Source organism: Micromesistius poutassou (assembly GCF_964030765.1).
Source record: "Micromesistius poutassou genome assembly, chromosome: 4".
In the NCBI taxonomy this organism is placed as follows: Eukaryota; Metazoa; Chordata; class Actinopteri; order Gadiformes; family Gadidae; genus Micromesistius; species Micromesistius poutassou.
In genome coordinates, this window is record NC_140274.1 from 4194079 (window position 1) to 4221109 (window position 27031).

Below are 27031 nucleotides of genomic sequence, written 5' to 3' on the forward strand. Positions count from 1 at the left end.
ATGCACTTGTTGTCTGCCGGCGCGATGGCTGTCCTGCTCTTTGGGATCGTCTATCAAGGTAAGATCTGGGCTCACTCACTGTGGTGGAGGTGAATATCCGTCCTAAATTACAGATTGGCTATTGTGCAGTGGTGTGCGTTACTTTTTTGGGGGTGCATAACACAGCACACGCATTGTAACTTATGGGCCGATTCAAACTAGAGACGAGGGCGTCATCGCCACGCCGGGATATCAGAAAGCAGGTCTCTAGGCTAGGATATATGTCCTCAATTACACCGGGCTGAAGTGTTTAAACTTCAGATTTATCATGTGGGGCATCTGGATAGTCACATTATACGTACAGATCCCAATGACTGGACCATTCAACAAAACACATGTTGGTGTTGTTTGAATGTGATGCAGCACCTATTGTCTGTCTACTGCCACCTCACTGTTACTAAAATGATGGGTGGGCGCTTCCTTCCCTCCATTTAGCGCTCACACGTGTTACCGCTTCCATACGAGGATGTGGTCTTCAATGAACAGTTGGCTTCTGGCCGGGGTCGGGATGGAAGATATAGAAGTTTATAGGTTTCCTACTTGATTTTTTTTTGTTTTATTTTGTTCTTTCTCGTTTGGTCCGATGACGAAACTTTGCCAGCTAGAATAAAAGGTTGATGCGGCGGCCCAGTGGCGCCACGTGATATCACAGCCATTCGGTGGACATTAGTCAGTGGTGGTGTAAAACACAATGGGGTTTGCATAATGGCGAGATATATATTTTAAATATATGTTTATATATTAACATATTTATATATATTTATATTTATATTTATGTACATATATGAACTTACATTGTATCACTTTGTAAGAAATAATAGGTTTTTTTTAAAACGTGGGCTTGCAGGCCATGTCCCCTGACAACAGGTAGGTTTTCCAGTTGTCGTATGGCTGCCCGGCCGTTTAGGATGCAGAAGACACTATACTCCAGCCGATAGTGGCCGGGGGAGAGGGAGGGGGAGGAAAGGTGGAGCACTCTACTTTAGTTGTCCCTCTCCCCGTCTGACACCTTTCCCCGCGACAGGCACCGCTGTCGTAAATTAATACCATGCCACACCTGTCACTACTCCCGCTCGGGGCCCTGGTTGTTTCGAGATGGAGAACACGAATGATAGTTTTAAAGCGTTTCCGACCCGTGTGACTCCCTCTGTCTCCCCTGGGCTCTCGTATTGTGCACTAGTGCGCACCATGCGGTCGGACTCTACCAGTTGTTGGTGTTCTGCACACGGCCATCCGATGCGTGTGCAGAACACGCACGTTTTTGTTTTTTTTTAATCACAGGAGGCCGTAGGTCTACAGCTCCAGGAAAACATCCTGATGCTCCCCCACATGCCCGTCGTACACGGAAACATGGGAGGCTACAGCCCTTTATTCCTTATTGAATTACCAGGCCTGGAGAACGTCTTGCTGGGACAGTTTATTGGGTTAGCAATTCAAGCCATATCAATACATTGTGGGTTGGGGTGGGGGTGGGGGGGGGGGGGGGGGCACGACCCTGAGTCACACAGATAATACACAGCGGCCCTGAAAGGCTTGAAGAACAAATAGTCTGCGGAGATGCATCTGGTTTTTCCTCTCCACTCTCTCCATCCCCCCCCCCCTCTCTCTCTGTCCGCTGCCGCCACCCCCTCCTCCGCACTCACACACCCTCCTTCTCAAGCCCCCCCCCCCTCCTCTCTCTCTGTCTCCCCCCCCCCCTCCCTCTCTCTCTCTCTCTCTCTCTCTGTCTCTCTCTCTGTGTCTTACCAACCCCTCCCGCGACTGACCAACCCCCCCTCCCTCCTGAACAGACACTAGACAGCCCTCAGTGCCCCAGCTGGTATTACCAGTCCAGCCAGCGGGTCTCTCTCTGCTAATGCACTAATCGAGTGTGTGTGCATTTGTGTGTGTGTGTGTGTGTGGGGTGTGGAACTTTAGAGGGGAGGGGAGAGACAGACTGGGGGGGAATCATACCATTTCACCTGATAATCCCACCTCCCCCCGCTCTCCCATAACTAGTTTATGTCTAAACCTGACATGTGACGCCGTAATGACAGCGCCCCGGCCAGGCGGGCTGGCTTTGTGTTGTTGGTTTGCATCGCGGACGCACACCATTGTGTATCTGTGCGCCCCTGCGTGTCTGGTCTTGTTTGCATGGAGAATTATCTCCACCTGGGGAGGCTGTGAAAACACTCTTGATCGCCTGCCAACAGGGGATTCCTTTGTGTGTGTGTTATCGAATAGTTATATCCACTTTTTTTTGGATCGTTTTGAGAAGCATTATTAAGGTCCAGACGTGATGTGGTCATGAATACAAACGCTACATTTCTCCCCCTCTGTTTAATTGCCTGGTGCTGCAGCGCTTGTTAATTTGGGGATAATTATCCAACGCTTTCAGAGGACTTGAATGGGGGACACACAAAGCTATCCCCAAGGTCCAATATTTTCAGGCGCACGTTAAGGATTCACAGAGTTTGTCTGTTATTATAATCTTTCAACTTTCCAAAGTGGCACAATATTGAGCTCACCATCCGAAAAAACGATCAACACACTGCTAACCACGCAGATATAAACAGTTTTTGGTTTGAGTGCATTATGTCTGGAGTGGTATTATCTTTCCCCCTTTTGCAGCCAGCGCACCGTGCGGTTGAGCTTGTGTAGTTCATAGTCTTGTGCCAATTTAGGAGTCAGGCGAGAGATCCATTGAACCGACGTCAAATCAAAACCATGAATGAGTCATTCAACATGAACCCTTTGACAGCCTATGTCGCACAGACAGGAGTGCAGAGCTGTAATAATAAGCCATCACACAAAGTGGCTGTACCCCTGGTGACACGTGAAAGAGGGATAATTCGGGGGTGTGGGCACATTGAGAGTAAAGGCAATGGTATGACTGAGTGGCTCCCTCTCTGGAGAACATGGAAGCGGTCTGATTGCGAAGGCAATAGCAGCCATGTCTCCATGATGGTAAAAGTCCATTGTCCTCCTGTGTCTGTTTTACTGTCCTTGGGCATCAGTAAAACAGCAGTAACAGACTCTTAATTGTACCCGGCCGATCCTCCCTCTCTCTCCACTCTCAGACAAAAGCACCGATAACTATTGTGTTTCTCTTATTCACACTTGTGGAAACTGGGAATATTTTATGGATAATTAGGGATATTTATTTAAATAATTTATCACTTATTTTTATCACAATATCCCTGTTCGCCTTTTCTGTAGAGAAATGAAGTGTGGAGCGCTGCTGTGCCACAGGAAAGCAGTTCTTTATTTAGTTGTATTCAGAGGAGGGCTCCAATGAGAGTTGCATTGTCTCAGCCCTGAAGAGGGAGAATTAACATCAGGATAGAAGTGACTGGGGCTCCATGCAGCACCACTTCTATTATGCAGGGCTCCCCCCCTCCCCCATTGTAATGCGTGAAGGTAACCCCTGGTTTTGGTGAAAGGGCGACGGCGTTCTCCAATGGACCCGGGCCCTTGTATTAAGACAAAAAGTGAGTTTGTTTCGCTCCTTTGTTATTAATGCGGTCCCCCGGCGTCTTCCACTGGACTCCTGCGGACGCCCGCTGACTGTTTTGTGAAGCAGTCTCTTTTTTAAAACAAATGGATGTGTGATGGTGACTTCTCCTTTCCCGCTCCCCTCTCACTCTCTCTCCCTTTGTCATGAATATGGAACGGCACACACCCACGCACTCACGCACATGCGCAGGCACGGACGCGCACGCACACACACACACAGAGACACGCCCCTCCGCGAGGGCACAGACTCACACGCACACACATACACACACACACACAAACACATGCACACACAGGCACACACACACACACACACACACAGACAGAGACACGCCCCTCCGTGAGGTTGCAGACTCTTCTCATGTGTGCCACCGGAGGAGGGGGGAGGGGGGGAGGGGGGTTCCCCCAGCCACCTACCATATGAAAAGCGGGGCGGCCACACCCATTTTTAACAAGGCCCGGGATCTTAGTGGAAAAAAATCCCCACCGCATCTCCATTGTCTTTAATGAATTCTCTGAGTGCCTCTTGTTTGTTATCTGGGTTGATAATCTAATGACTCTGAGAGAGAGAGAGAGAGGGGGGGGAGGGAGAGAGAGAAAGAGGGAGAGAGAGAGAGAGAGAGAGAGAGAGAGAGAGCCCCCCAGAGAGGAGAAGGGTGAGCCTCACAGTGCCGTCGTCAAGCCCCCAGCCCGTCGGGGGATCTTTGTGGGATGTGAGATTTATTAATGATTTTATTATTTCCATTCTCATTGTAATGTCAGAGGAGAGACAAGCCGTCGTCATGTTCCATTAGGGGTGATGGGGGCCATTACTGGGAGTACTCTGGCCCCTGTGGGAGCGTCCTGCCTCCTCCTGACCCGCAGGAGAGGTCAGAGGTGGAGGTTCACCCCAGTGTTCACTCCCTGCAAAGTCATAATTCCTTCCCCTTTCAGAAACCTGCAAATCATGGAATAGGGTACATGTTTGTTAAATTGGTCTCGGTCGAGGGTAGTCTGAAAGGGGCTTTTGTACAATAGGTGATAGTATAGGGTCGGGCCCTGGGAGGGCAGAGAGGGGGGGGGGGTATGGGGGCTCCAAAGTAAAACGCAATGTTTTCATTCTATTTATTTCTGAATTGCTTTCTGTTAGCTCTAAAACCGCCTCCCAGTACTGAGTGGTCCCTATTCATTCAAACTCTCTTTAGCTTTCGTTTTTTTTTCTCCCTTTTTTTTTCTCTCCGTCTTCGTTCCTGCCATAAAAGCATAGTCGTAGGGCTCTTCGCCCGGAGGACTCGACAGCACGGCTTTTTGTCCGCAGTTGACCTTCGCTTCCACAGTCTGGTCATTTTAAAAGCTGGTGCTTTGTGCTGCGCTGATGCCTCCCATCTTTCTCCCTCCGTGGTATGCCGCAGCACCCCATGGTGCCCCCGGGCTATCTATGATTACATGCGGCTCCGGCTGAACTTGGGAGCCGACAGGAGCTCTCATTCAGAAGGGAGCCTCCTTTTCACCAGTGGACGGGCAGGCGAGCGTATGTCTGCTGGTGGGCATAGCTAGGGATGCAATAAATACCAGAACGCTCACATCCAATACACAGTCCAAATCTCAACAGAGTGCGAGTGTGCTGGTTTTGTAGTCGCCTTTTCATGGGGTTTTTACACCAGTTTGTGTTTATCTGTGTATGTGCGATTGTGCGTGTATGTCACAGACGGCAACAAATTCTGAATACACCGAAGGCTTTGTGACCTACTGTTTGTACGGTATTATCACAATTCTTGGCACCGTTTTACTTTAACTTGAAAGCTACACTGACAAGATGAAATGTTACCAACAGGGCATCGTGTTAAGGAGCCCATAGCATGTTTAATGACGCTGCGAGGGTATTCCTCAGCAATGAGATGTATCTCCCAGCCATCATCACCTACCCCTGGCCACACTGTTTTGCATTAATTTATATTCAGAGATCTCGAGTGCCGGCCATTACACCACTAGACACGACAAGTTTGGCCGTGAAGTTGCCTCTCCACGGCTCTGAGTGTGCACCCACCCTGCACCCCGAGCACTCGCAGAAGGTGAAGTGGCGGGTCTTCCAGTAATTGGACGGGATGCTCAGTTCTGCCCTATTGCCCTCCTTATCAGCAGAGAGCGGGGTTCCCCGGGAGGACGTGTGCAACTGTAACTCTCCAACGCGTCTGGTTTACCAGCGACCTTTGCTCCCCCCTCCCCTCCAACATTTTTTTTTATAAAGCCGTAAAAGCGTGCATGTACAAGAGTGAAGTCATGCTCTTTAAAGATCAAGTCTTTCATTGGTAAATGGGAGGCCCTCGGGGGTCTGATGGACCGCCGTGTCCGATGTCCCTGTTAAGCACATCTTCCATGATTGTCATCTCAGGGAGTCTGCACACGTGATCTATACAGCGGGACATTATGCAATTAACTCCTGAGTGTTTTCATTTGAGTAATGCAGTTGCCGTAGCCAATAAGGGCACTGTCCTTTCGCATGTCGTTTATAATATAAGACATGTTCTCTACTCTGGTTACCTATTGTGAAGGACACATCATTTATATAAAATGTTATTCAGACGGGCTTCAGAATAGCCTTCGTGGGTTCAAGGGTGGGGTCACGTTATTATTGGAAGACGGATGGCCTCGACGGCGCTGCCGGCTAAATGCAGTTAAGCGCGGCAATCACAGCGCAAAAGGGAAAAGCTATCAACTAAAGAATGGTAGTAACTTAGCAATAATGAGAAACCACAATTAAAACCCTGAATTGTTTCACATACCTTTTTATTAAATATCAAATATATTTAATTCCCAATCTATTAAATGTCTTTTTTATGAAATGCAACAATAAGCAATAGCAACCAAATCCAATTTTGGAAGGTTTGGAAAGTACAAACAGGCAATTATCTGAAAAAAGCAGAGCTGCCCTTCTGTATCCACCTCCATTCATCATTCAAATAATTTTTCTTAAAATCATACATTCAAATCTCCAACCTGTCATAAAGCAGCCTGTCGGGGAACATGTTGATCTGTAGGAACGAAGCTGGCATCTCATTCATTCTGTGCATCCTCCTCCCATCCTTTCTTGGATTTGTCTTGGCTTCGGATTCTTCCAGGGAACCCATAGGAGAGGAGTCATGAGCAGAGTCTGGGACCCATGTTGGAGGAATGGACTAGATATCGCCTCCAGAGTGTGGAGGAGCTCATTAGAATGGAGCAGGCAGCGTGGGGCAGGAATGTCAGGGTTCGAAGGTCAGGGTGGTCTTGGCGGCTGCGGTGTAGCACGCCAGACTCTTCCCTGCCTCCGCTGACCTGAACTTGTGGGCTGGGCTGCATCACGTATCAAAGTTGAAGATATGATGAGGTGTCTGCTTAAGGAATGACAGCGAGTCCTCACTGATTAAATATGGGTCCCTCGCATGCCCAGATAATACGGAATTATACAGAAATCCATTATTGATGTCGTGTCAACTTAGTCTCTGCCTCTCGCTCCGGCAATAATAATAAAACTTCAGCCCATGCTAAGTAAACCCTGGCCCATTAATCATTCATTTGTTTCATGGAAATATTAGTGCCAGCCCATGCACCATGTAATGAGGCTCTTTCAGATCAATAAGTGGATGCATTTGGCGTACACACACACACACACACACACACAGAGGAAGTGATGCGCATTGAAGCTTAATGTCTCTCTCCCTCTCTTCCCCTCCCTCCCCACACCTCTGGGCCAGGGTGTCGGCTCGCTCCCTGTCTGCTCGGGAGACATCGCTTGGCTTAGCCCAAACAGAGCGGTGTTATGTCACCAGGGCTGATTGGGATCTGCGGGCTGCTGACCTCGGTGCAGTCAGAGCCCCTGATGATACGCGGGCCCCCTCCAGGGCTTATGCAAATGCGAAAGGCTGCTGCTTTTGTTTTTTGTGTGTGTGTGTGTGTGTGTTTGGTTGGGAGGGGGACTTGTAAGGAATGAGGAACGGCCCGGGGACTTTGCTAGAGGTAGCACAGCAACCCCATCTGTAGGCTGGCGATATCGGCGCTGCGTTAGCGGGTTTTAAAGTTAGTGTTGTCACGGTCACAGTGTTACGCTCTGTCGGATGCGCCGCCGCCTGAGAGTCTATTCACACTGTCCCCATCTGCGCTTTGCTGTTATTATTCATATTCATGTTATTATAGTTGTCAAATCGAAAAGTGTTGCTAGCTTGAGCCGTCGCAGAATTGAAGGAGACAAAGTGGATGTTTATTTACACTTTTAGTGATTCATTTGTGATGTACAGCCCCGCCCATCTCGCCGCCCATCTCGCCACCCCCTCCGCGGGAGTTCAGGTGGCGTAGATGTGCGTTGTGTGTGTCAGTCAATGGTCGGATCCGTTGACTGTATGGGCTGTGTGTGTGGCGGCAGATGTCCTTGTGCATGGATGTGTGTGCTGGACACGATGCATTGGATGGCATTTCATAACCATATTTTGTCTAATTGTGGACGATGCGTCATCAACAGTAGCGCCTCTGTGTTTCACTGCCCAGTGATTTCATCCAAACTCTTCCCAACGTTCTAACCCCCTTATTTGTAAGTCGTCATAAACATTTAGGCTCTGTTGGAGCTAGGCGGTCACAGAGTCAGAGAAGGAATGCTGAGTGGATTCGAAACGCCCCTGACGTCCACTCAGCAAGCCTAGATCATCTTGTGCTTCAGCTCCTTTGCGTTATTGAGTTATTAAATAACACATTACTTAATTGAACCGCTTTAGAACTGAAAAGGAAAAACAATCAGTCGATAAAAATGCGATTCTGCTGCTGTGGTCCCGCCGGCTCTGACTCATACAGGGGAAGATACTGGAAGATTTAAAAATATTTATTTTATAACTACGGTGTTCTTCCGATAAACGTGGCGTTATCGGAAGAACAACCGCCGGTGTTAAGTGTCCACAACGGTGCAGCGCAAACACCAGTTTGTTTTAAGATTATTGCTGTCGTTAATTTGACCTTGTGGTGTCTCTGGATGGTACCCTTATTACACGGCAACACATTTGAATGCCTGACGGGCAAATTATGCAATTAAAAATATAAGTGTTTGTCAATCTGCCATACAGAGAAGAAATACTTCCTTTTTTCGCTCCTGTAATGTAGTCGGCTTCGCTCCGGGCCAGAGAGACATGTTATTTTACGGCCTATTTGCCAAGCGATAGATGTCCCCTTTAATGTGGTACCTACAGAAGAGGGGTTTGGGCGGGGGGGGGGACTGGGGATGCTTTGATGATGCGAATGCGCCTTTCATTTTTTCAAGAGTATGCTGAAAGCCTCTAGGTTTCGAAAAACAACGTCTGTTTGAATGAATAAATTGTAAATGATCTATTGCCTAAGTTAGAGTGAGGGTTAGTCTGTGTCAGTGAACTTTATTTCAAAGGCTGCCACAATTTATTAAGTTACAACAAAATGTGTAATATGTTTATTACCATATAATCCAATGATACAGCTACTTTATTTTAATACACAAGTTACATAACCCATTAATTTGGGCGTGGCCCCGCGGAAACTGACTCCAAATGAAGTCATCGGCAAAACACGGACCTTCGAATTAGATTAGCGGCGGTTAATGGACCAGTAGGAAGCGGTGTGGCTGTTCTTTGCTAATGGCCTAATGCTGCAGATTTAATGGCAGGTTGTCAGTGGGAGGGATGTGTGTGTGTGTGTGTGTGTGTGTGTGTGTGTGTGTGTGTGTGTGTGTGTGTGACCCTACAGCGGGCATAGGACCGGGGGGCTCTCCTTTGAAGCCGGTCCGGTCGGCCCTGTAGGAATCCCATCACCACTCTTCCCTTCCAAGGGGCCCCGGCCCCAGCACCCTCAAATACATAATTCACGACATAATGGGGGGGATTTCTTCTGAGTGCACTTACCTCCCCTCACACTCTACAAGACCGGTGGTGTTTTAAAAGCCATTCTGGTACCCCCCCTCGCAGCTTATCTATGGATTGAATTTATGACGCGGTAAAGATTTATTTTCCGTATGCTAGGGGTTCACGGGGTTGTGTGTGTGTGTGGAGGATACCATTTGACGGACTAATGATCATACCACAGGATCAATTTCAAACCAAAAGTGTACGTCTGGCTCCATTTAGAGTGATTATCCGTTTCCTTCATAATAAGGAAGGCTTTTATGATTTCCTTTCTGGGCCCCCTGGCGTAATGAAGAACTTAATGCCCGAGACTTACATAATATCAAACTGTCTATTTTTTTGTTTCCATGTCCTCCAATCTCCTCTTTCCTTAACCTGAATGACACACTTTCTGAGAGTGCTTGTTTTGAAATATGTTCAATCGTACCCCAACTACAAAATACATATCATGCATTCGTCCATTTAAAAATCTTTATGTCGACCACTTTCAAGCAGTTCCCCCCTGAAGTGCGTCCATTCATTCTTCCTCTCGTCTGCTGTGAGGTTTCTGATTCATCAGACTATTGAATTTTTACACAATAGCTGAACAAAGAAATGGCTGTAGGCTTCTACTTTTCGTTCTAATCGTGCTGTGAGACTCGAACGTCACTAACAAGGCCCGAGTCCATTAAGCAATGCGGAGATACATTTTTCATAATTTGATTTGACTCTCTGGGGGAAACAGGGCTGAGACAAAAAAAAAAATGAATCACCTGCAAACAAACTACATAGTCTTCTGCACATTTCCCCCATTACTCGCTGATGGCTTCCTTTGAGCTCTGCATGGGAAATAAAATGGCACATTTTATCATTTTGAATGGCTGCACACTGTTGTTTGCTTGCCAATTCTCCTCCAAGGAGAAAAAAAAAACATTTTTCCAGCAGAGTAAACGTGAACACTCGAAATGAATGTTGTCCTTTATGTTTCCACCTGAGCCATGTCATTCTCCTGAAAGGGAACCGAGTCTGAAAGGCGACCCCGAGGCAGCCGGTGTGCCCTGGCCACTTCCGGCTGTGCAAAAAACATGCAACATGGGGGTCTGCGTTTCAGCGCCGCAGGAACAATAGAAACCAAGCAGGTGGGAGCTCTGCTGGTTGCCCTAGCTCCCCCCCCCCCCCCCCCCCCTCCCCCACCCACCTCGTGTGTGTGTGTCTCCAGGTGTGGTTGGTGAACACACACGCTGCCCCCAACAGGCTGGGGGGCGGGGGGGCGGGGGACGGGGTATTAAGCTGTTATCAGTCTTCTACTTTTTTGCGTTGGAACGGATGGATGTGTGTGTTCGGTCTGGAGTGTGTGCAGGTTGTGTTGTGTTGTGCTGGAGAACAAGCTTGTTAGTTCTGTGTGGGGATAGTCGTTTTTCTTTGTTTCTTTATCCCCTGTTCTCTCTGTTGCTGGTATAAACTACATGACTTTAATCAGGAAATAAGGCTCATGAAAAGACCTGGACTCATCACAACAATTTAAATAAAATGTTTCACTTTCTACTCATCTGGGGTAGCAATGTTGCTTTAATTAACTATTGATTTAATCTGGGCAAATCCATAGGTTTTGAGCGATAATTGAAACCCCACAAAGAATTTCAAAGTTCGGGCCAAGACTTGTCATGGAATTGATTCTTCTGCTTTATTTGTGTGGTGTAAGACGCTGATGAGCCTTTAGGTCTGGTCTCAAATCTGTACCTACTTCTCAGGAACCCCTGCAGCCTTTCAACGTGTTGGTACAGGCTAGACCGTAACACGAGCTCCAGGCCAAGCTGGAACACAGACAGCCATCCTAGGCTCAGAGGCGCACCTTTTGCCCAGCCATAGCAAAATAATCGTTATCCAATTGAGATTCATTCCGCCTTTTCCCCTTCCCGAACAGAAGAGGCATAAGTAAATACATTCCCCCATTAGACTTACTAGAACAGACCGACATAAGAGCTTCCCCGAACTGCAGCATCAAGATTAGATGGTTTGTATTTAAAACAAATTATGGGTCTAATGGAGGTCCCAGCCTGTGTCCATACATACCCTCTCAGACGGGGACTGCATTAGGGCGAGGGGCTGGTCTGGGGGGCAGAGAGAGGCTGGAGGAGCACAAAGAGTGTCTTCCACACGCCGGACGAATGTCGCCGGAGCACTTACACATAATAGAGGCCTGTTGGAGGAGGACCCGAGCAAGTCCGCTGTCAGTTCTTCCCCAGAGGCGAGGGGGAAGAGGGATGGCTCACGCGTAGTGAACTCAGACATTTGACGTACTGCGGCATCTTGTTCAAACCCGCTCGACTCGTTTACTCATTCATGCGTTTTTCTTTTTACATCAAGACTGGCCAAGCATAGGGTGCGACAGTATGCTCTGAGCTGCAGTTGCATGCACTACAATATGTAAAGTAGGTTTCGCATAAAGGCATTGTTGGTTCACACACCGAGGTGACTCCTGGTGCAAGCTCTGCCATCGAGGATCGTGCTGTTGTTTCGCCACCCACGCTATACATCTGTTTCCAACACCTCCGTGCCCTCCCTCCCTCCCTCCAGTCTGCAGCTCATCGCACAAACCTCATTTCCGAGGAACTCAATAAAATACAACATTTCCAAAAGCGAAATGAGAACAGGTGAAGTTCTGTGAGGTGGTGGGTGGTGGGGGGGGGGGGGGGGCAGGTCACCAGGTAGATAAACCGGGCTTGGAATAATGGGAGGGGTTGATGGAGGTGGAGAAGGGATAATTTCCCTGGTGGGTCTAGCCGTGAGCAGCCCCTGTCTCCCCTCTCTTACCTGTCTCTGTCTCTCTACAACATACCACGTTAATCAATACCACGCGGGCGAGGCAGCTTCCTCCCCTGCTCGATACGGGGCCTTCTCTCTGTCTGGCTCTGGTGTCTGATTGGCTCGTTCTCCAGTTGTTACCCGGTTGCATGCGTCAATGCTCAGGATTGTTTTGGGTCCAACCTCCCGTCTAATGGCGCTAGTTGCACATCAGGAAAAAACAACTCTATTGTTGTCCGAATGATGATGTTTTTTTTGTGCTTTTGTGTACTCTATCTGCGTATGTGTGCGGTCACCTAGTGCTGTTGTGAGGGAGGATTAACCTTATCTCCGTGAGCGGGGCATTGTGTCTGTGCCTCATTCAGCACGTGTGATTGGTTCTCATTGTGTTCCACCTTAATCTGCGGAGGAGGAGCCTCACCGCGTACCGTCAGGCCCGCCGTGCGTCCCCGGGGAGGCTGGGGCTCAGCCCTGTTTGAATATTCAAAGCGGGCACATTTGAATTCATATCCCACATTGCCCCTCTTTTATGTAAAGTAAATTTGATAACCTTTTCCCCCACTTTGCGGCTAATAGGTTTGAACGTACTTGAGTCGCTGCAGTGTATAAGGAGCCGGCCGAGGCTCCGAGTCTCTGTCCTCCTCCGAGGACAGAGACACTGATCTTTAAGTGAATGAGTGTTATCCTGCGGACCTAATGGCAACCAGTTGCTCATACAATTCTGCCTTTGCATTACTATGGTTTCCACACGCACCACAATGGACTGAGGACAGATGATGGAAATCATTATGAACACGTGTTCTTCTGTCTCCTGGATTCTGGAGAGCTAGTTCTGGCCGTGATAACAGATCCCGGGTATAATATTGATACCAGCTCTTGCTGAGCACAGCTAGTTAGATAAGTCCTTGTGTTGCTCCTGCAACCAGACACATTGAACACTGCGGTATATGGTTAAAAACCGCAATGTGTGATTCAATGGGGTGACTACAAGATGTGCTGCAGTAGATGTACTGTCCTACAACAGATGTCATTTCCTGTCCCGTTGTGTTGATGATGCCTTGTCAGTCCCAACAATGCATGTAAATCGACCCCCAAAGTGCAATGGAACGGGTGGTGATTTTCACACCAGGCCCTTGGCCACAGTAAAAGCATTTCCACTCTTTCCAGGATTATAAACAGTGGGACGCATGATAAAGGAAATACGTCCTGTCACTTTGGTAGATTGCTGCTGTTATTTAAAAGTAGATAACACTGTAAAAAGGGAATCAATCAAGTTTTCAGCTCAGCCTCGTATGACATGAAATATGTGATCAAAACTGAGAAGAATAAATGAATGGTGTTATGTATATATCTGACAAACACATTCAAACACGAGGCAATGTGGCAGTTTATTTAGAGAAACATGTTGATTAATCTCCATGTTGTTCAATGTGACATATAGATTGATATTATATGGCATTAAGATGACAGGTGTTGTGATAAATGATGATGGATTTCATCCATATTGCTCAAAGCGGTGTTGCATTGTGTGTCTAAAATTTATAATCAAAGAACTAGTGGTTCGTGTGGATGTGTTGACAACATCTCAGAAATATTCAGTATTTTCCTCCGGGACCAAACAAAATAAAAGTGCAATTTGTCACTGCTTCAATCTTATACATTTCCAATGGACTGCGTCCTACTCTTTCGGACTGCAGGACCCCCCCCGAGTGTTTGCCTTCTCAGGACGAATCCATCACAGCCCGCTTGAAGAGGCACACCTTATGAATTCTCTTCATCACAACACATAACTTTCATTTCTCTCCCCACCCCTGCGACCGCTCACCGACATCTCCCTGAAACAAGTGTGTCATGCCGACTCACTCAGAGTGTCTTCTGCGACACCCCCCCCCCCCCCCCCCCCCAGCCCCACCTTCTCCCTCCCAGCCCTTCCCCCTCCTCCTACTCCTCCTCCTCCTCCCACCTCTATCTCCCTCTCTCACGCCCGTAAGTCTCCATGGAAATGTTTTCAAATTAAATCCAGGCCGCGACCGGATTCAAAAGGGGCGCGTTGTGATAGCAGCATGGAAGAATGTCTCCTAAAAGTTATTTTGCTGTGTTTTCAAGAAGACTCTCAATCTGTTTGAATCAATATTCATCATTCTGCTTATTCATTACAAAAAAAATGACTTGCGAAAATATGTGGAAGTGTGCCGAATACCCAAAAGAGACCCTGAGTCCCAAAGAGAGAAATTAAAAACTAAATGCATTTCTCTGTGTGTGTGTTCCTCAGTGAGCAGCACGGAGACGGTGGTCGGGACCTACGGGGACACGCTGGAGCTGCCCTGCAACAGCGGGGCGTCCCAAGCAGACGATGTCATGTTCTTCCAATGGAAACTCGTAAGTTGATTATTTCATCACTTGGCTCGCTTCCATGTCTCCGATGTGGCCGAGATGCGCACTCCCCCAGGTGCCAGTTCCCTTTGGAGTGTGGCGTACTCCCGGTTCTGCTGCTGCACTCTGTGTGACGGCAGTAGCTCAGGAGGTAGAGGGGGTTGGCTGCTAACCGGAAGGTTGTTGGTTCGATCACCGGCTCCTCCTAGCAGAGTGTCGTGGTGTCCCTGAGCGAGAATCCTCATCATGACATCTCCTGAAGAGCTGGCTGTTGCCCTGCGTGGTGGACACCGCCGTCGGTGTGTGAATGAAATGTTGCAAGTCGCTTTCGATAAAAGCTTCAGCAAAATCCCCTAAATGTGAACGTGTGCTGTCAAACCCTTCCTGGGCGTGGCCGTGATGTCTTTCTTGCTGCGCCGTCTTCCTCCAGAACCCCTCTGAGTCGGGGTCCATGATCAAGAAGCTGAAGGATATGCCCTTCGAGGTTCTGGCCAAGGATGGATACAGCAGCCGCGTGAGCATGATGGACAACGGCAGCATGTTTCTGGAGGCGCTGACCCTGGATGACCAGAAGGTCTTCACCTGCATGGTGGTGACCATGAGCCGCATCTCAGAGTACCACATCAACGTGGTGGTCCACAGTGAGTGCACGCTTCCATTACAGGGGACTGTCAGCCATGCATTGATGGGGGGGGGAATCCTGCGTTTGCGCTCAGGGATTTGTGTTTATACTGTTCAAATCAGCCTCATAATCGGTGACTGGTAAACTGGTTTCATAACGGTTCTTTTTTCTTTTTGCATTGCAGAGGATCCGACAAACCTGGAGCTTGTAGACCAAGCGGAGGAACTTGAGATCGGTAAACTCGCTAAGGTACGGTTCTGATGGTGTGCGTGTGCTTCTGCCTACACTATTTTACACTGTCAACTGTCTGGGGAAATCCTTGACTGGTGCTCTGGTACCTCGAGGCATATTCTAGATGGTTCCACGGGAGCCATGAGTTCTTTGAAGTGATTCTCATGAATTTATGAGTCCCCCCCCCCCCCCCCGACCCCACACACCATCTGCAATTAAAACATCCAGAGGATCTGAGGGAGAGGGGCTTTAGAATTGCTTTGGGCATGCATTTCATGGTCGATTGCCTAAAACAGCACTGGCAAATTCAATAGATGCACTCAAAGATTTCACAAATTCGAAATATGAATATGTACCACTGTTAACATGTTGGCTTTTTAAATGGGATATTGAAAGTTCAATCGTTTTCAGAAGTTAATTTTAAAACCGTTTCTTTACTCTTGTGTGTACTTGTTTCTTGTCTAGATCGGGCAATGTAACACACTTGATGCCAATCCAGCCGCCAACATCACTTGGTTGAAGAACGGCAAGATCCTGTCCGCTGACGGAAAAGGTATGTTGTCATTCGCGGTGGGTTATATTGATCCAGATATTTCACGTTTGCACACTTTGTAGTGTGCCAAATAATGTCCAGTGCTTCATCGATTATATCATTCTTTCGGCTGCCCACTTTCCTCCCGGTGGTGTTTCTGAACGCGTCGTTATCCTATTGTTGGGCTGCGTCTTTGTTAAGCTGTGTTTGTGTTCCCCCCCTCTTCTCCTCCCTAGGTATCGTGATCGATGCCTCCGTGCAGGTGAACCCCGCCACGGGCCTCTCCACCACCTCCTCCACCTTGAGGTACTCAGCGGGGAAGGGAGACGCAGACGCCAGCTTCACCTGCAGCACGCTGAACCTGGCGGGTCAGGCCAAGGTGTCCTCTCCGGTGACCTTCACCATCACATGTAAGGCAGCAGCAGCAGCCCTCCAGTCTCAGCTAGGATCCACTCAGCCAACCGAACACACACAAAAGCGTGGCCAGACGTAGAGTTATCTATCCACTGTTGAAAAGGCCCATGCTCATTTCAGTGGCTCCAGAAGGTCACAGACTGTATGAATGGTAGTTGGATTGTTTGACTTCTGCCGGTTTATTATTCGTGTCTTGTTTTTTCAAGTGAAGGCTAGGGATGGGGATCGAAACCCGGTTCTATCAAGGACCCGGTTCCACTTTTTTCAAAACCCGAAAATCAATAACGTTTGGGCTTATCGATACCACTATCGAGTCTCGTCGTTTTCTTTTCTCCTGTAGGTCCTGTAACGTAATTGTGTGTCCCTCGAGTCGCGTCACAGCACTTAAATCTAATCAATCTAATAAAAAAAAAAATAGTAATCCAATCCAAATCCGTGTTGTAATCGGCAGCATACAAGCTAGTTAGCTTGAAAAGTAAATAAAGTTTCAGACGTGCTGCGTGATGATGTGTTCATGTTGGCTCAGTAAAACGACTAGGTTATCATGATGCGTTCAAGTGTAACTTAAAGAAAAAGGAAATTGAGTTTTTGGCGAGAAACACAGTAGTAGTACAGTTGTCTAGTTCTCTAATCATTTTAGAATATATAATTAAACTACTGATGCCAATATTTATTAAAAATGACATTTAATTTAAAATACAATTATTTATTTCCTAAATATTTTCCTAATCACTAAAAACATGAAGGCTAGAAACGTTTTTATTATGCTCACTTGTTAAGCAATAAAAGCAATACCAGTTCTGTTAAAAACATAATGTTGCATCGTCTTTCCACCAAATAATAGAAAAGTATCGATAGTGGTATCGATAAAGACTCGGATTGATAAGGAGTATCGATAAAGGTATCGATATCAATAAATATTAACGATCCCCATCCCTAGTGAAGGCGCACGTAGCAAATAAGAGTGGATTCGTTTTTTTTCAATTTGATTAAGGAGTCATTTGTCATGGCTCCCAGCTAGCTGATTGTGTCCATTTTGATAGTCCTGATTTTCAGGAGGTGAGTCTATAAAACAGTAGAGTTCAGTTAACATCATCTCACATCGATGAGATTCAAGATTCAAGATCCAAGATACTTTATTCATCCCCAGGGGGAAATTATTAGGAAAATACAGCATAACATAACATGAGGAAAGGGGAGGGAAAAAAAAGGCAACCCCCAGACTATGCTCCTGAGGGGAGTACAGTGTGGGAACAGGAAAAAACACCTCAGCACATGAGCACATAGTCAGTACACTTACAACATGAAACACAAGACCTGTAACAGGGGGGGGGGGGGGGGTGGGTTGGGGAAAGGGAAGGGGGGGGGGGGTGATTGTGTATCTGTATCTATGTAAGAGTTTGTGTATGCGTAGGCCTGGAGAGTCGCTTCACCTGGCATCACAACCATGGTGTCTCAGCCGCAGGATGTCATAGCGATAACACAGCAAGTTGCCATGGAGACAACCTTGATCAGGTCCCAGGCAGGTCCCAGGAGGGTGTAAACGGCAAGAAAGCGACAGAGGGTGAAAACTACAGCAAAGGAAGGGTCAGGATACAGTCATGGAAAGAGCTCGTCATTGAATTGATGTCTATATTGAATAGACGGTTCAAAGCGATTAGCAGTGCGGGTCGATTATACTCAGTTTCCTTTCCAAAGAACTGCAGCTGGTGGCTTATTATGGAGCACGGGGAGTGCATACATTAGGAGCGCTTCATTCACTTGGCTGCTAGACCCTGTTTGAACAGGATGCGAGTCAAACCCAGTCGGAGCGGAAATATGGACCATTTGTCTCATCTGTGGAGTTCAACATTGATGTCGTTTCCACCGGAGCCTGGGGCTGAGACAGCTACCCAAAAGTGTCCTTGGCTGCATGCAGCTATACAGCAGGAATACTATGGAGGCATAGAAACTCTCTGGACCACAGAGGCTTTTCATCACAGTCGTTGTGCCCTGGGCTCATTCTGCTCATCACAAAGACTGACTTTCACACTGTCTTCCTATTCCTTCTCTGTGTTTTTTCTAACCGACTTTCAGTCGTTCCCACTTTTATGTCATTTCCTTTGTTCGTCTTGGTTCTTACCTTATATCTCACTTTCCTTGTTTCACACCCTCCCTCCTCCCTTCTCCGCTCCTCCCTTCTTCCCCCGCCTCCTCCCCCGTCCTCCCTCGACCCCCTGCTCACCGCGTGTGTGTGTGTGTGCGTGACTGTGTGCGTGTGTGTGTGTGTGTGTGTGTGTGTGTCTCCGTCAGACCCCACCGAGAACGTCAGCCTCAGGGAGCTCTCCGGGGGTGTCCTGCTGGAAGGGGACAACGTCACCCTCAGGTGCGTTGCCGACGGCAACCCAGCTCCCACCACTTTCAACTTCTTCCTCAAGGTAAGCAGCCAATCAATCGCCCTCGTCGCCGGTCCACATGGTATTAATCTGGTCATTACCACGCCCCCGGTCCCCCCCCCACCCTTTCCGGTAATTCATCTTAGCATAACCTAATTGCGCCACAGCCATTAATCAATCTAATCCATTTGAGTGTAATCATCGGTCAATCTTTGATGGCCTGGATATTCTATTATGTCTTTGCAGGGGGAGCTAGTGAACGTGGTGGACTCAGACAGTTACACCATGACGAATATCACCAGAGATGCCACTGGGGAGTACAAGTGTTCTCTGGCTGAGAAGCCCTCGCTGGAAGCTTCTATCAACCTCACCGTCAGCTGTGAGTTACGGCATCACACAACAGCACCCTGTCGGGGTAGTATGATGTAAGGGAGAAGGCCTTGGTGAAATGGTGGGCCGTTTTGATTAAGGTGTGATTTCATATGCCTTTGAGAATTGCAGGTGGTGTAAAATATGTGGAGGCACACTTTTTTGTTGAAAACAACAAATAAGTACTGGGTTTGGCTTTCAGCAGTAAACTACTGAAGCTCTCATTCAGGTTATCCTAACAGTTCTGTGCATTTTGGAGCATCATGGTTGAACGTTACTCTCTTCTCCTCTAGACCTGAGCGTGGAACTGACGCCCTCTGCGGAGGTCGTGAAGAAGGCCGGGGACACTCTGGTGGTGGTCCTGAAGGTCGACTCCTCCGGAGAGTACAAGGTGTCCTGGACCAAGGTACAAAGGTCCCCTTCCCCGGGTGGGGGGCGCTGACACCCACCACCTGTTCCTCCACACATTTGGTTACAACCTGTTTCATTTTCTTTACTTAATCGATTCCCCTGACATTAGTTCAGTTCAGTTCAGTTCAGTTCAGTTCAGTTCAGTAATTTATTTGTCCCAAAAGGGAAATTTGGTTTACAGCAGTGGTAAAGACACAAATACAACACATAAAAAGACAACCAATAAGATCAAATGTATAAAATACTGTTTTAATAAAAGTAATAAATTTAATAAAATCGTAAGTAATAAAATCGTTAATAGAAGTATATTCCAGTTCAATTCTCAGTAAAATAAAGTGCTTTAGTGCTATCTGAAAGTGCCGTGAAGGTTGAACACTTGTTAAGTGCATTTATTGCACTAGGAATATAGGAACATGTAGACCTATTGCACCTGACCCTGGGCAGCCTGTACCTTCCACCAGATGGAAGGAGAACAAACCCCTCCAGAGGGGACGGTCAGAGCTGGCTAGAACCCGCCGGCACTGGGATCCTCTGCGTGTTTCTCCTTCCTGTCCCGGTTCCTCGTCACATTGGGTTACAACCTGTTTCACTTTCTTCACTGAATTCCTTGCTCTGACATCTTCTGCGTGTGGTTCTACGTTCTCTCCAGGATGACGGGCTCCTCAAGGCAGACAACGTGCCCACCTTCAAGAACCTGACGTACGCCGACGCGGGTCTCTACGAGGGTCAGGTGACCCTGGGCCCGCTGCGTCGCCCCGTCTCCTTCCAGCTCGTCGTCGAGGGTGAGAACCTCCGTCCTGCCACTTATGTTCCTTTATTTCTCTGATGGTCACATGACCTCTATTAAACACTAGAGCCGTAACTTCAAGGGCATACAAATCAACCTTAGATAAGCATTTTTATGCTTTTATGATAGACTGAGACAGACAGGAAGGTATGGGAGATAGAGGGGAGGATATGCAGCAAAGGGCCATGGGCAGGAATCAAACCATTAAGCCTTAATGGTACGCGAGCTACCTGGTGAACCACCGCCCCAACCTTAGATAAGATAAGTTAACTTTATTGATCCCAGATGGAACATTTTTGGTCGTGTCCATTTTGATAGTGCGACCTGCACATCACCTAACACCCCGTAACTAAATCGTATTCCCATTTTAATCTTTAACCGAGAAGACATTGCTAGCATACATGGGCTCTTGTCCTGCCACCAGGTGTGGGTGGGATTAGCTGGTGCACACCGTTTGAATATCATTCCTTCCCTGTGCCATAGTGACATCACAGGCGGGCGTGTCCACCTAGATGTACGCTGGATAGATCAGTCCACCAGCCTACCCGGTGGACTGTAGCAAAACGTTGCTCATCTCTCCTTCATACACCTGGGTGGACACGCCCACTTGTGATGTGACTTTGGCACAGGGAAGGAATGATTTTCAAACGGCTTGTACCAGCTAATCACACCCAGGACATGAGCCCTTTGAGTTACCATCAATGGTTTGAGTCCTGATGTTTGGACTGTTTGCATGATGGTGGCTCCTTCCTGTCGTAGGCGCTCCGGTCATGCGTACGCTGACCAAGCGTCGCGGAGACGACGGCCGGCACAAGGTCCTGACCTGCGAGGCGGAGGGCTACCCCAAGCCCACCTTCACCTGGAGCGTCAACGGGACCTTGGTACGCACGCTCCCCCTCCATTATTTATGATCCTTCACTGTAATGCTGTGTTGTGTGTTAGAGGTGTACTTGGCAGTCCGTGTTCATTTCCGCCCGAGTGCGCCGAGCTGAAGGGTCTCGTTTGTTATCGAGGGTTTGGGTTTGAATGAAGGGGGGGACATGAAACACACACACACATACACCGAGAGTCCTCATCATGGGATACTACATAAGCCACATGAAAAACACATTTTCCACTCAAAATGGAATTACATGGCCGCGCTGATTATGCAGTAGAGTGTTGAAAAGGCTGAAGTTCTGTTATTCATTATTCTGCAGGGCTCTGGTACCTTTCAACCATAACCGCTGGTGTGTGTCTCATAAATATTGTTTTTTTTCTGCGTGAATTGTAATTGGGGTGGGAGAAAAAAAGGGCGTGGCAGATCGCTTAGTGTCTGTGATTAATGTAGTGGCGGCAAGAAACAGGATATCATTAACCAAATCCCTCCTTCAAAAATATATATAAATATATGTTTATTATTTAAATATTATAATTTCCATTGTGATCATCAAGTGAGGGCTGATTGATGTGTCAGAGGGCCAGGGGACTGAAGTCTTTATAATGAGATCCTCGCTCTACACGTTGGCATCGTGTTCTCTCACCCCCTCATCTGGTGCCTGCCTCTCCTTCCCCTCGATCCTCAGACTTTCCCTTTAATTAAACTTTCTAGTCGTTCAGAGAGCGCACCATTCCTCATGTGGTGATGGTGTTTTCACCCTCGTTTGTAATGCGCCGCTGGGTGAGGAGGCAGAAATCCCCCAGTTTGATTCATTGTGTGTAGGGTAACAAAGCTGCACCATAAGCTGGTTTGAAATGATATGCAGACCACACATGGGCGTGCCCCGTGCCTGTGGACCGGGTAGGCTGTTCCTCAAACTGGTCTCCGTGGATCTATTTACAAATCTGTTTTCTGCTGAATTGATGTATGTAAATCTAGACCAAGCATCAAGACATACACCTACTGCATATTTTAATCACTTTTAAACTCTTAAACAGTGTGTGGGAAGGGTTGGGAAGGATCCATGGTTCACCTGAAGTGTATGCCTTCATCCCTCATGCAAACAAAGGAACTAAACAATGCCAAACCACTGCCCTCCATAAAGCATGCAACTAGAGAGAACAACAGAAGACATTCAATTACAGATGGCTTGTTAGGAGGCAGCCATCTTGTGTATGGAAGAGCTGAGAAAGGGGTGTTAGCAGTTTGTCATTGTGTCTAGGGTGCCCCCCTTGAGACCACAGCTTCTTTGTCCCAGAAGCACACGTTCTCTCTCTTTGTTGAGCACAGGCAGGCGCAGCCAGGCTCGACACTGACCCCTAGTGGTGTGAATCGGTAACGCACACCAATGTATTCTTTATCGTTGGCCCAGTTTTCAACAGCTGCGGTTATACATGCTTTTTCAGGTTGATGATTCCCTGGATACATTTACATTTAGAATTTTTTAAGACTAGGTTTTACACTAGGGGTAGGCAAACCGCCACACACTCCTTTCAGGAAAAGTCAGGAAAATTATCTGGAGGAAAGCAACACATTATGGAATCAATATAATAATAAAATAAGTAGATATAAATCGGTACAGCAGCAATCAATACAAAATGAGCAGACCAAGTTGGACTAAACCGCACCAAATACTAACGTAAAATACTAATGGTAAAATACCGATTCTTCTGATCCTCAGCTTGATGAGACCCCCTACATCGACGGGAAGGTGTCCCAGAGGTTCTCCGTGGTGCCTACTGCCAACCTCACCGTCTTCTGCACTGTGTTCAACCAGCTCGGCCAGCAAATCCAGGGCATCAATGTCTCATCCCGTAAGTACAGTAAGAGGTGGTACTCTGACCTCTGACCTCTGACCTCTTCGCCCTCCACCTCCCGCTCCACGCCCTGTTGTCAAACTCACAGTCCTCTTAGTCCCTGGTCGGGGGAAGGATGTTGTGCTGTTGGTGTTCTTGTCTCCAGGAACCCTCTCTCCGTTTCTCTATCTCTCTATCTGTTTCTCTCTCTCTCTCCCTATCTTCCTCTCTCTCTCTCTCTGTTTCATTCTCTCTCTGTATAATTATCTCTCTCTCTCTCTCACTCTCTGTTTCTTTCTCTTTCTCTTGCTCTGTTTCTCTCACTCTCTCTGTGTCTTTCATTCTATCTCTCTCTCCCGCTCTATCTCGCTCTCTCTCTCTCTCTGTGTCTTTCTCTCCCTCCCTCTCTCGCTTTCTCTCTCTCTCTCTCTATCTCTCTCTCTCTCTCTCCCTCGCTCTCTTGCACGCTCTCTCTCTCTCTCTCTGTCTCTCTCTCTTTGCATGTGTTCTTCTCATCAAAATGGTGGTTGACCTGCGGGAGCTTTCCTCCAGACACTGGGTGTCCCGTCTGCATGTCCTGGAGCGTTGCTCCTCACTGGAGCGCCGGTGTCGGTGTTTAGTTCTGTCCGTCACTCGTTCCTCATCTCGTGTGTGATTCAGACAACCCATCACATCTCCTCTCCGATCACCTCTGTTTATTTGTGTACTTCGGGATGCTGGACTCTTTAATCTTTCCCTTTTGATTATGATTGCTGACTGTTTATTTGTGCATGGGGTGAGTAGAGGTAGATGAGGTCTCACCGAGGAAGCCTTCCGTCGTTTTGCGTCTGTCCATTTATTTCTTATCGTTCGGCGTAAAAAACAGTTTGACATTTTGGTTGGACGTTAATTTTATTTCATATCTTATTTCAGTATTTGAGGAGGTGAGAATGGATAAACAAGGTAAGTTCTAGACTCTTTTCTTCATGGGTGAAGTGGGCAAGAAGAAAGTCGTAATGTTATCTTCTTCTTTCGGTTCTCTTCTGAATGATTTGAGTAAGCCTTTCGGATCAGTGCTTAAAGGCTACGCTGTCATGAGGACTTACAACACCACATGTGGCACAGGGGTACAGACACTCAACCTACACTGTGGCTTTGATGTCATTGTGGCACAACGGTTCATAGGCTGCCTGGAAAAGAAGAGGTCTCCAGTTTAAACCAGACGCAGGGAAAGCCTTCCAGGTCTTCAGCTGGTGAACGCAGAGTCACTGGGAAGGCATCAAACACAGAGCCAGATTCTGATCCCACGAGTAACTCTGGAGGCACGGGAAGACTAGAGCTGCCAGCATCCTGAAAGATCCTCTGTGTTGTCCATAATGCGTTCACTAACGAGAGAAATGGAAAGAAAATATAAACATAATCCCTTAGAGCGTATCCATGACTCAATGTGTCATGTTTCATTAACACCTTTCCATCCTTGCATAGATATACGTACATCGATTATGCAATGACTGTGTCTGTATTTCACCTCCTCTCCACAGTGTTCCTGCTGTTCATCCATTTTTTTCTTCATCTCCTTACAGACCAGTCAGACGACGGTGACCAGACCAAACTGGTGGTTGGGATAGTGGTGGGTCTGCTCCTGGCCACCGTCATCATAGGCCTGGCCTACTGGATATACACAAAGAGATCCAAGTAAGGACGCCTGCCTTTCCTCCAAATGATCCTACAAATCCTCAGAAATAATGCACTCCACATAGATTATGCATAATAATCTATAATTACAACTAGGGCTGTCAGAATTGCTCAAAAATGACGTTTGAATATTCGCTCTAAAAAAACACATATATTCGAACTATTCGAATATCTATATTTGCGCATTATGTCAATGACGCGCATTATGTCAATAAAAGGACAAATACAATATATAATAACTAATACAACAAGACATAACTACTTGTATAGGTGGTTTATTTAAGTTTAAACATATTTGACAACATATTACCTACACAAAAATAAGTAAATTAACTAATGGCCAAGACCGCAGACCTCGCTCTCTTTTTCTCTCTCTCTCTCTCGCTCCCCCTCACTCTCTCTGCACATACTGGTTTAAATAAACAACAACAATAAACAAATGCTGAGTGCTGATCAAGAGTTTTGTGCAAGCAATTAAAGGTCCTGACGTCCTGACGTCCCAAATATGGCAGGCTTCATTCAGTGATTGAAACAAATATAACATTAATTGAAGTGCAGTGCACCCACTCGCAAAGCAGACAGCCGCACCGCGGCTGCCGCAGATTTGTTTTTCCACATTTGAATATTAATTTTCACCTTTGAATGTCTGTTTTTAAAAACTATTCGAATATATATTTGAGAATATTCGTTGACAGCCCTAATTACAACCCAGTCAGAAGGGTCGGTGTGTCAACTATTAGAGTACCATCCATAAAGCTATCTTAGACACCAGGCTCATGGGACATAGTAAGCATACATGGGGCGGCATGTGGCTCAGGAGGTAGAGCAGGTTAGCTGGTACCTGGAAGGTTGCTAGTTCGATCCCCGGCTCCTCCTAGCTGAGTGTCGAGGTGTCCCTGAGCAAGACACCTCACCCTGACTCCCGACGAGCTGGCTGTCGTCTTGCATGGTTGACACCGCCGTGAATGTGTGCATGAATGGCGCAATGTTGTAAAGCACTTTGAGTGGCCACTGGTTAGAAAAGCGCTGTATAAATGCAGTCCATTAACCATTTACAATGACCTAACATCAGGGTACTGTAGCCAAGGCGATACAAGTGTCTGAATAGTAAGTAAAGGGGCTGACAGTTTGCTAAACATAAAGTCTGTCAAAGCAGCACATGAGTCACCACAGGGGTTTTGCAAAGTACACACTCAAAGAGTAATCCTGACGTTGTACTCCTGATGAAACCAGGCAGGGGAGCTGGAAGACCGGAGAGCTGGAGAACGGTTCCTCTGAGGAGGAGAAGAAGCTGGAGGAGAAGGTGGAGGAAAACAGCCAAAAAGCAGAAATGTAGACAGGACACCATCTTGTGGGAATGTGGACGGTGAGACAGCAGACATTCAACCCCCCCCCAGACATCATCACCAATATACATATGCAGTACATACATACAGACGTTTCATGTTCTCTATGTCTAACATTTGACTTTTCCTGTTTTTGTTCCTCTGCAGTGACAAAGTGGTAACAAGAAGCTATTGCACATTTCTATTTGCTGTTCACTTTGGACAAAACTACCGTATATTTGGATGAAGCCCTATTGGATTTAGATTCTAAAATGAATGCCACTCGAATATTTTCTCCTTCCTTGAAAAAATGAAGGGATCTGTGAAATACATAATTGTCTGCACTACTGATACTTGCTTGTTATTACATTCAGTTTTGAAATATGTAAGGAGGGAATTTGGATTTGGGGATTAGAAACTGCAGTTATTTGTTTTGTTTGTTGAGTGCTAATCTGAACTGCTGCTGTCTTTGGGGGTGAGAAGAGTGCAAATGGTCGCGAACGTACCTGCTTTTGGGGCAGAAAGGAAGGGTCAGAGTAACATAGCTGTTGCTTCAGAGGGTCACGAGTCACATCATGTCGATCTGTTTATTTATGTACTTTACGCATTCAGGTTTACCACTTTGGCCACAAATTGATATGCTGAATTTGAGGAGGCAATGCTGCATCTAAGGCTATGGATAGATTGCTGACTTCTTAAGGGACAGGAAGTAGTACTTCCCCACAGGAAGTAGGACGTTTGGGGGCATGATTGCATGGCAGATCATAATCTCTCTTGTCTGTTCATGTCAGGAAAATATTGTTGTTGTTTCATTATTCAGCCTTAAGTCAAATTTGATTGAACAAACACCATTGAATATTGACTGGTCGATTTTAGAAAGGATGTTAAAGAAACACCAAGATAACGTATGGAAACATGTACAAAAGTTGTGTGTAATAACAAACACACTTTTTCTGACTGGCATTAGTGTAATTACGGTAATACAGGTGCATTCAGTTTACTTTTTCACAACGTT

General features: G+C 47.0%; 1 protein-coding gene across 1 annotated transcript; it reads left to right on the plus strand.

Moving 5' to 3' along the window:
• LOC311342498 (CD166 antigen homolog A-like) lies at positions 1-26221 on the plus strand (the record flags this gene model as incomplete). Its single annotated transcript, XM_084467314.1, has 16 exons — positions 1-58; positions 14461-14567; positions 14992-15202; positions 15368-15432; positions 15880-15967; positions 16183-16356; positions 18653-18777; positions 18982-19114; positions 19398-19510; positions 20165-20297; positions 21062-21183; positions 22903-23035; positions 23930-23959; positions 24580-24691; positions 25925-26057; positions 26185-26221. The coding sequence occupies 15 exons, from the start codon at positions 1-3 to the stop codon at positions 26025-26027; spliced, it is 1707 nt and encodes a 568-aa protein (XP_084323440.1). The 3' UTR covers positions 26028-26057; positions 26185-26221.
• Positions 26222-27031: the final 810 nt, after the last annotated feature.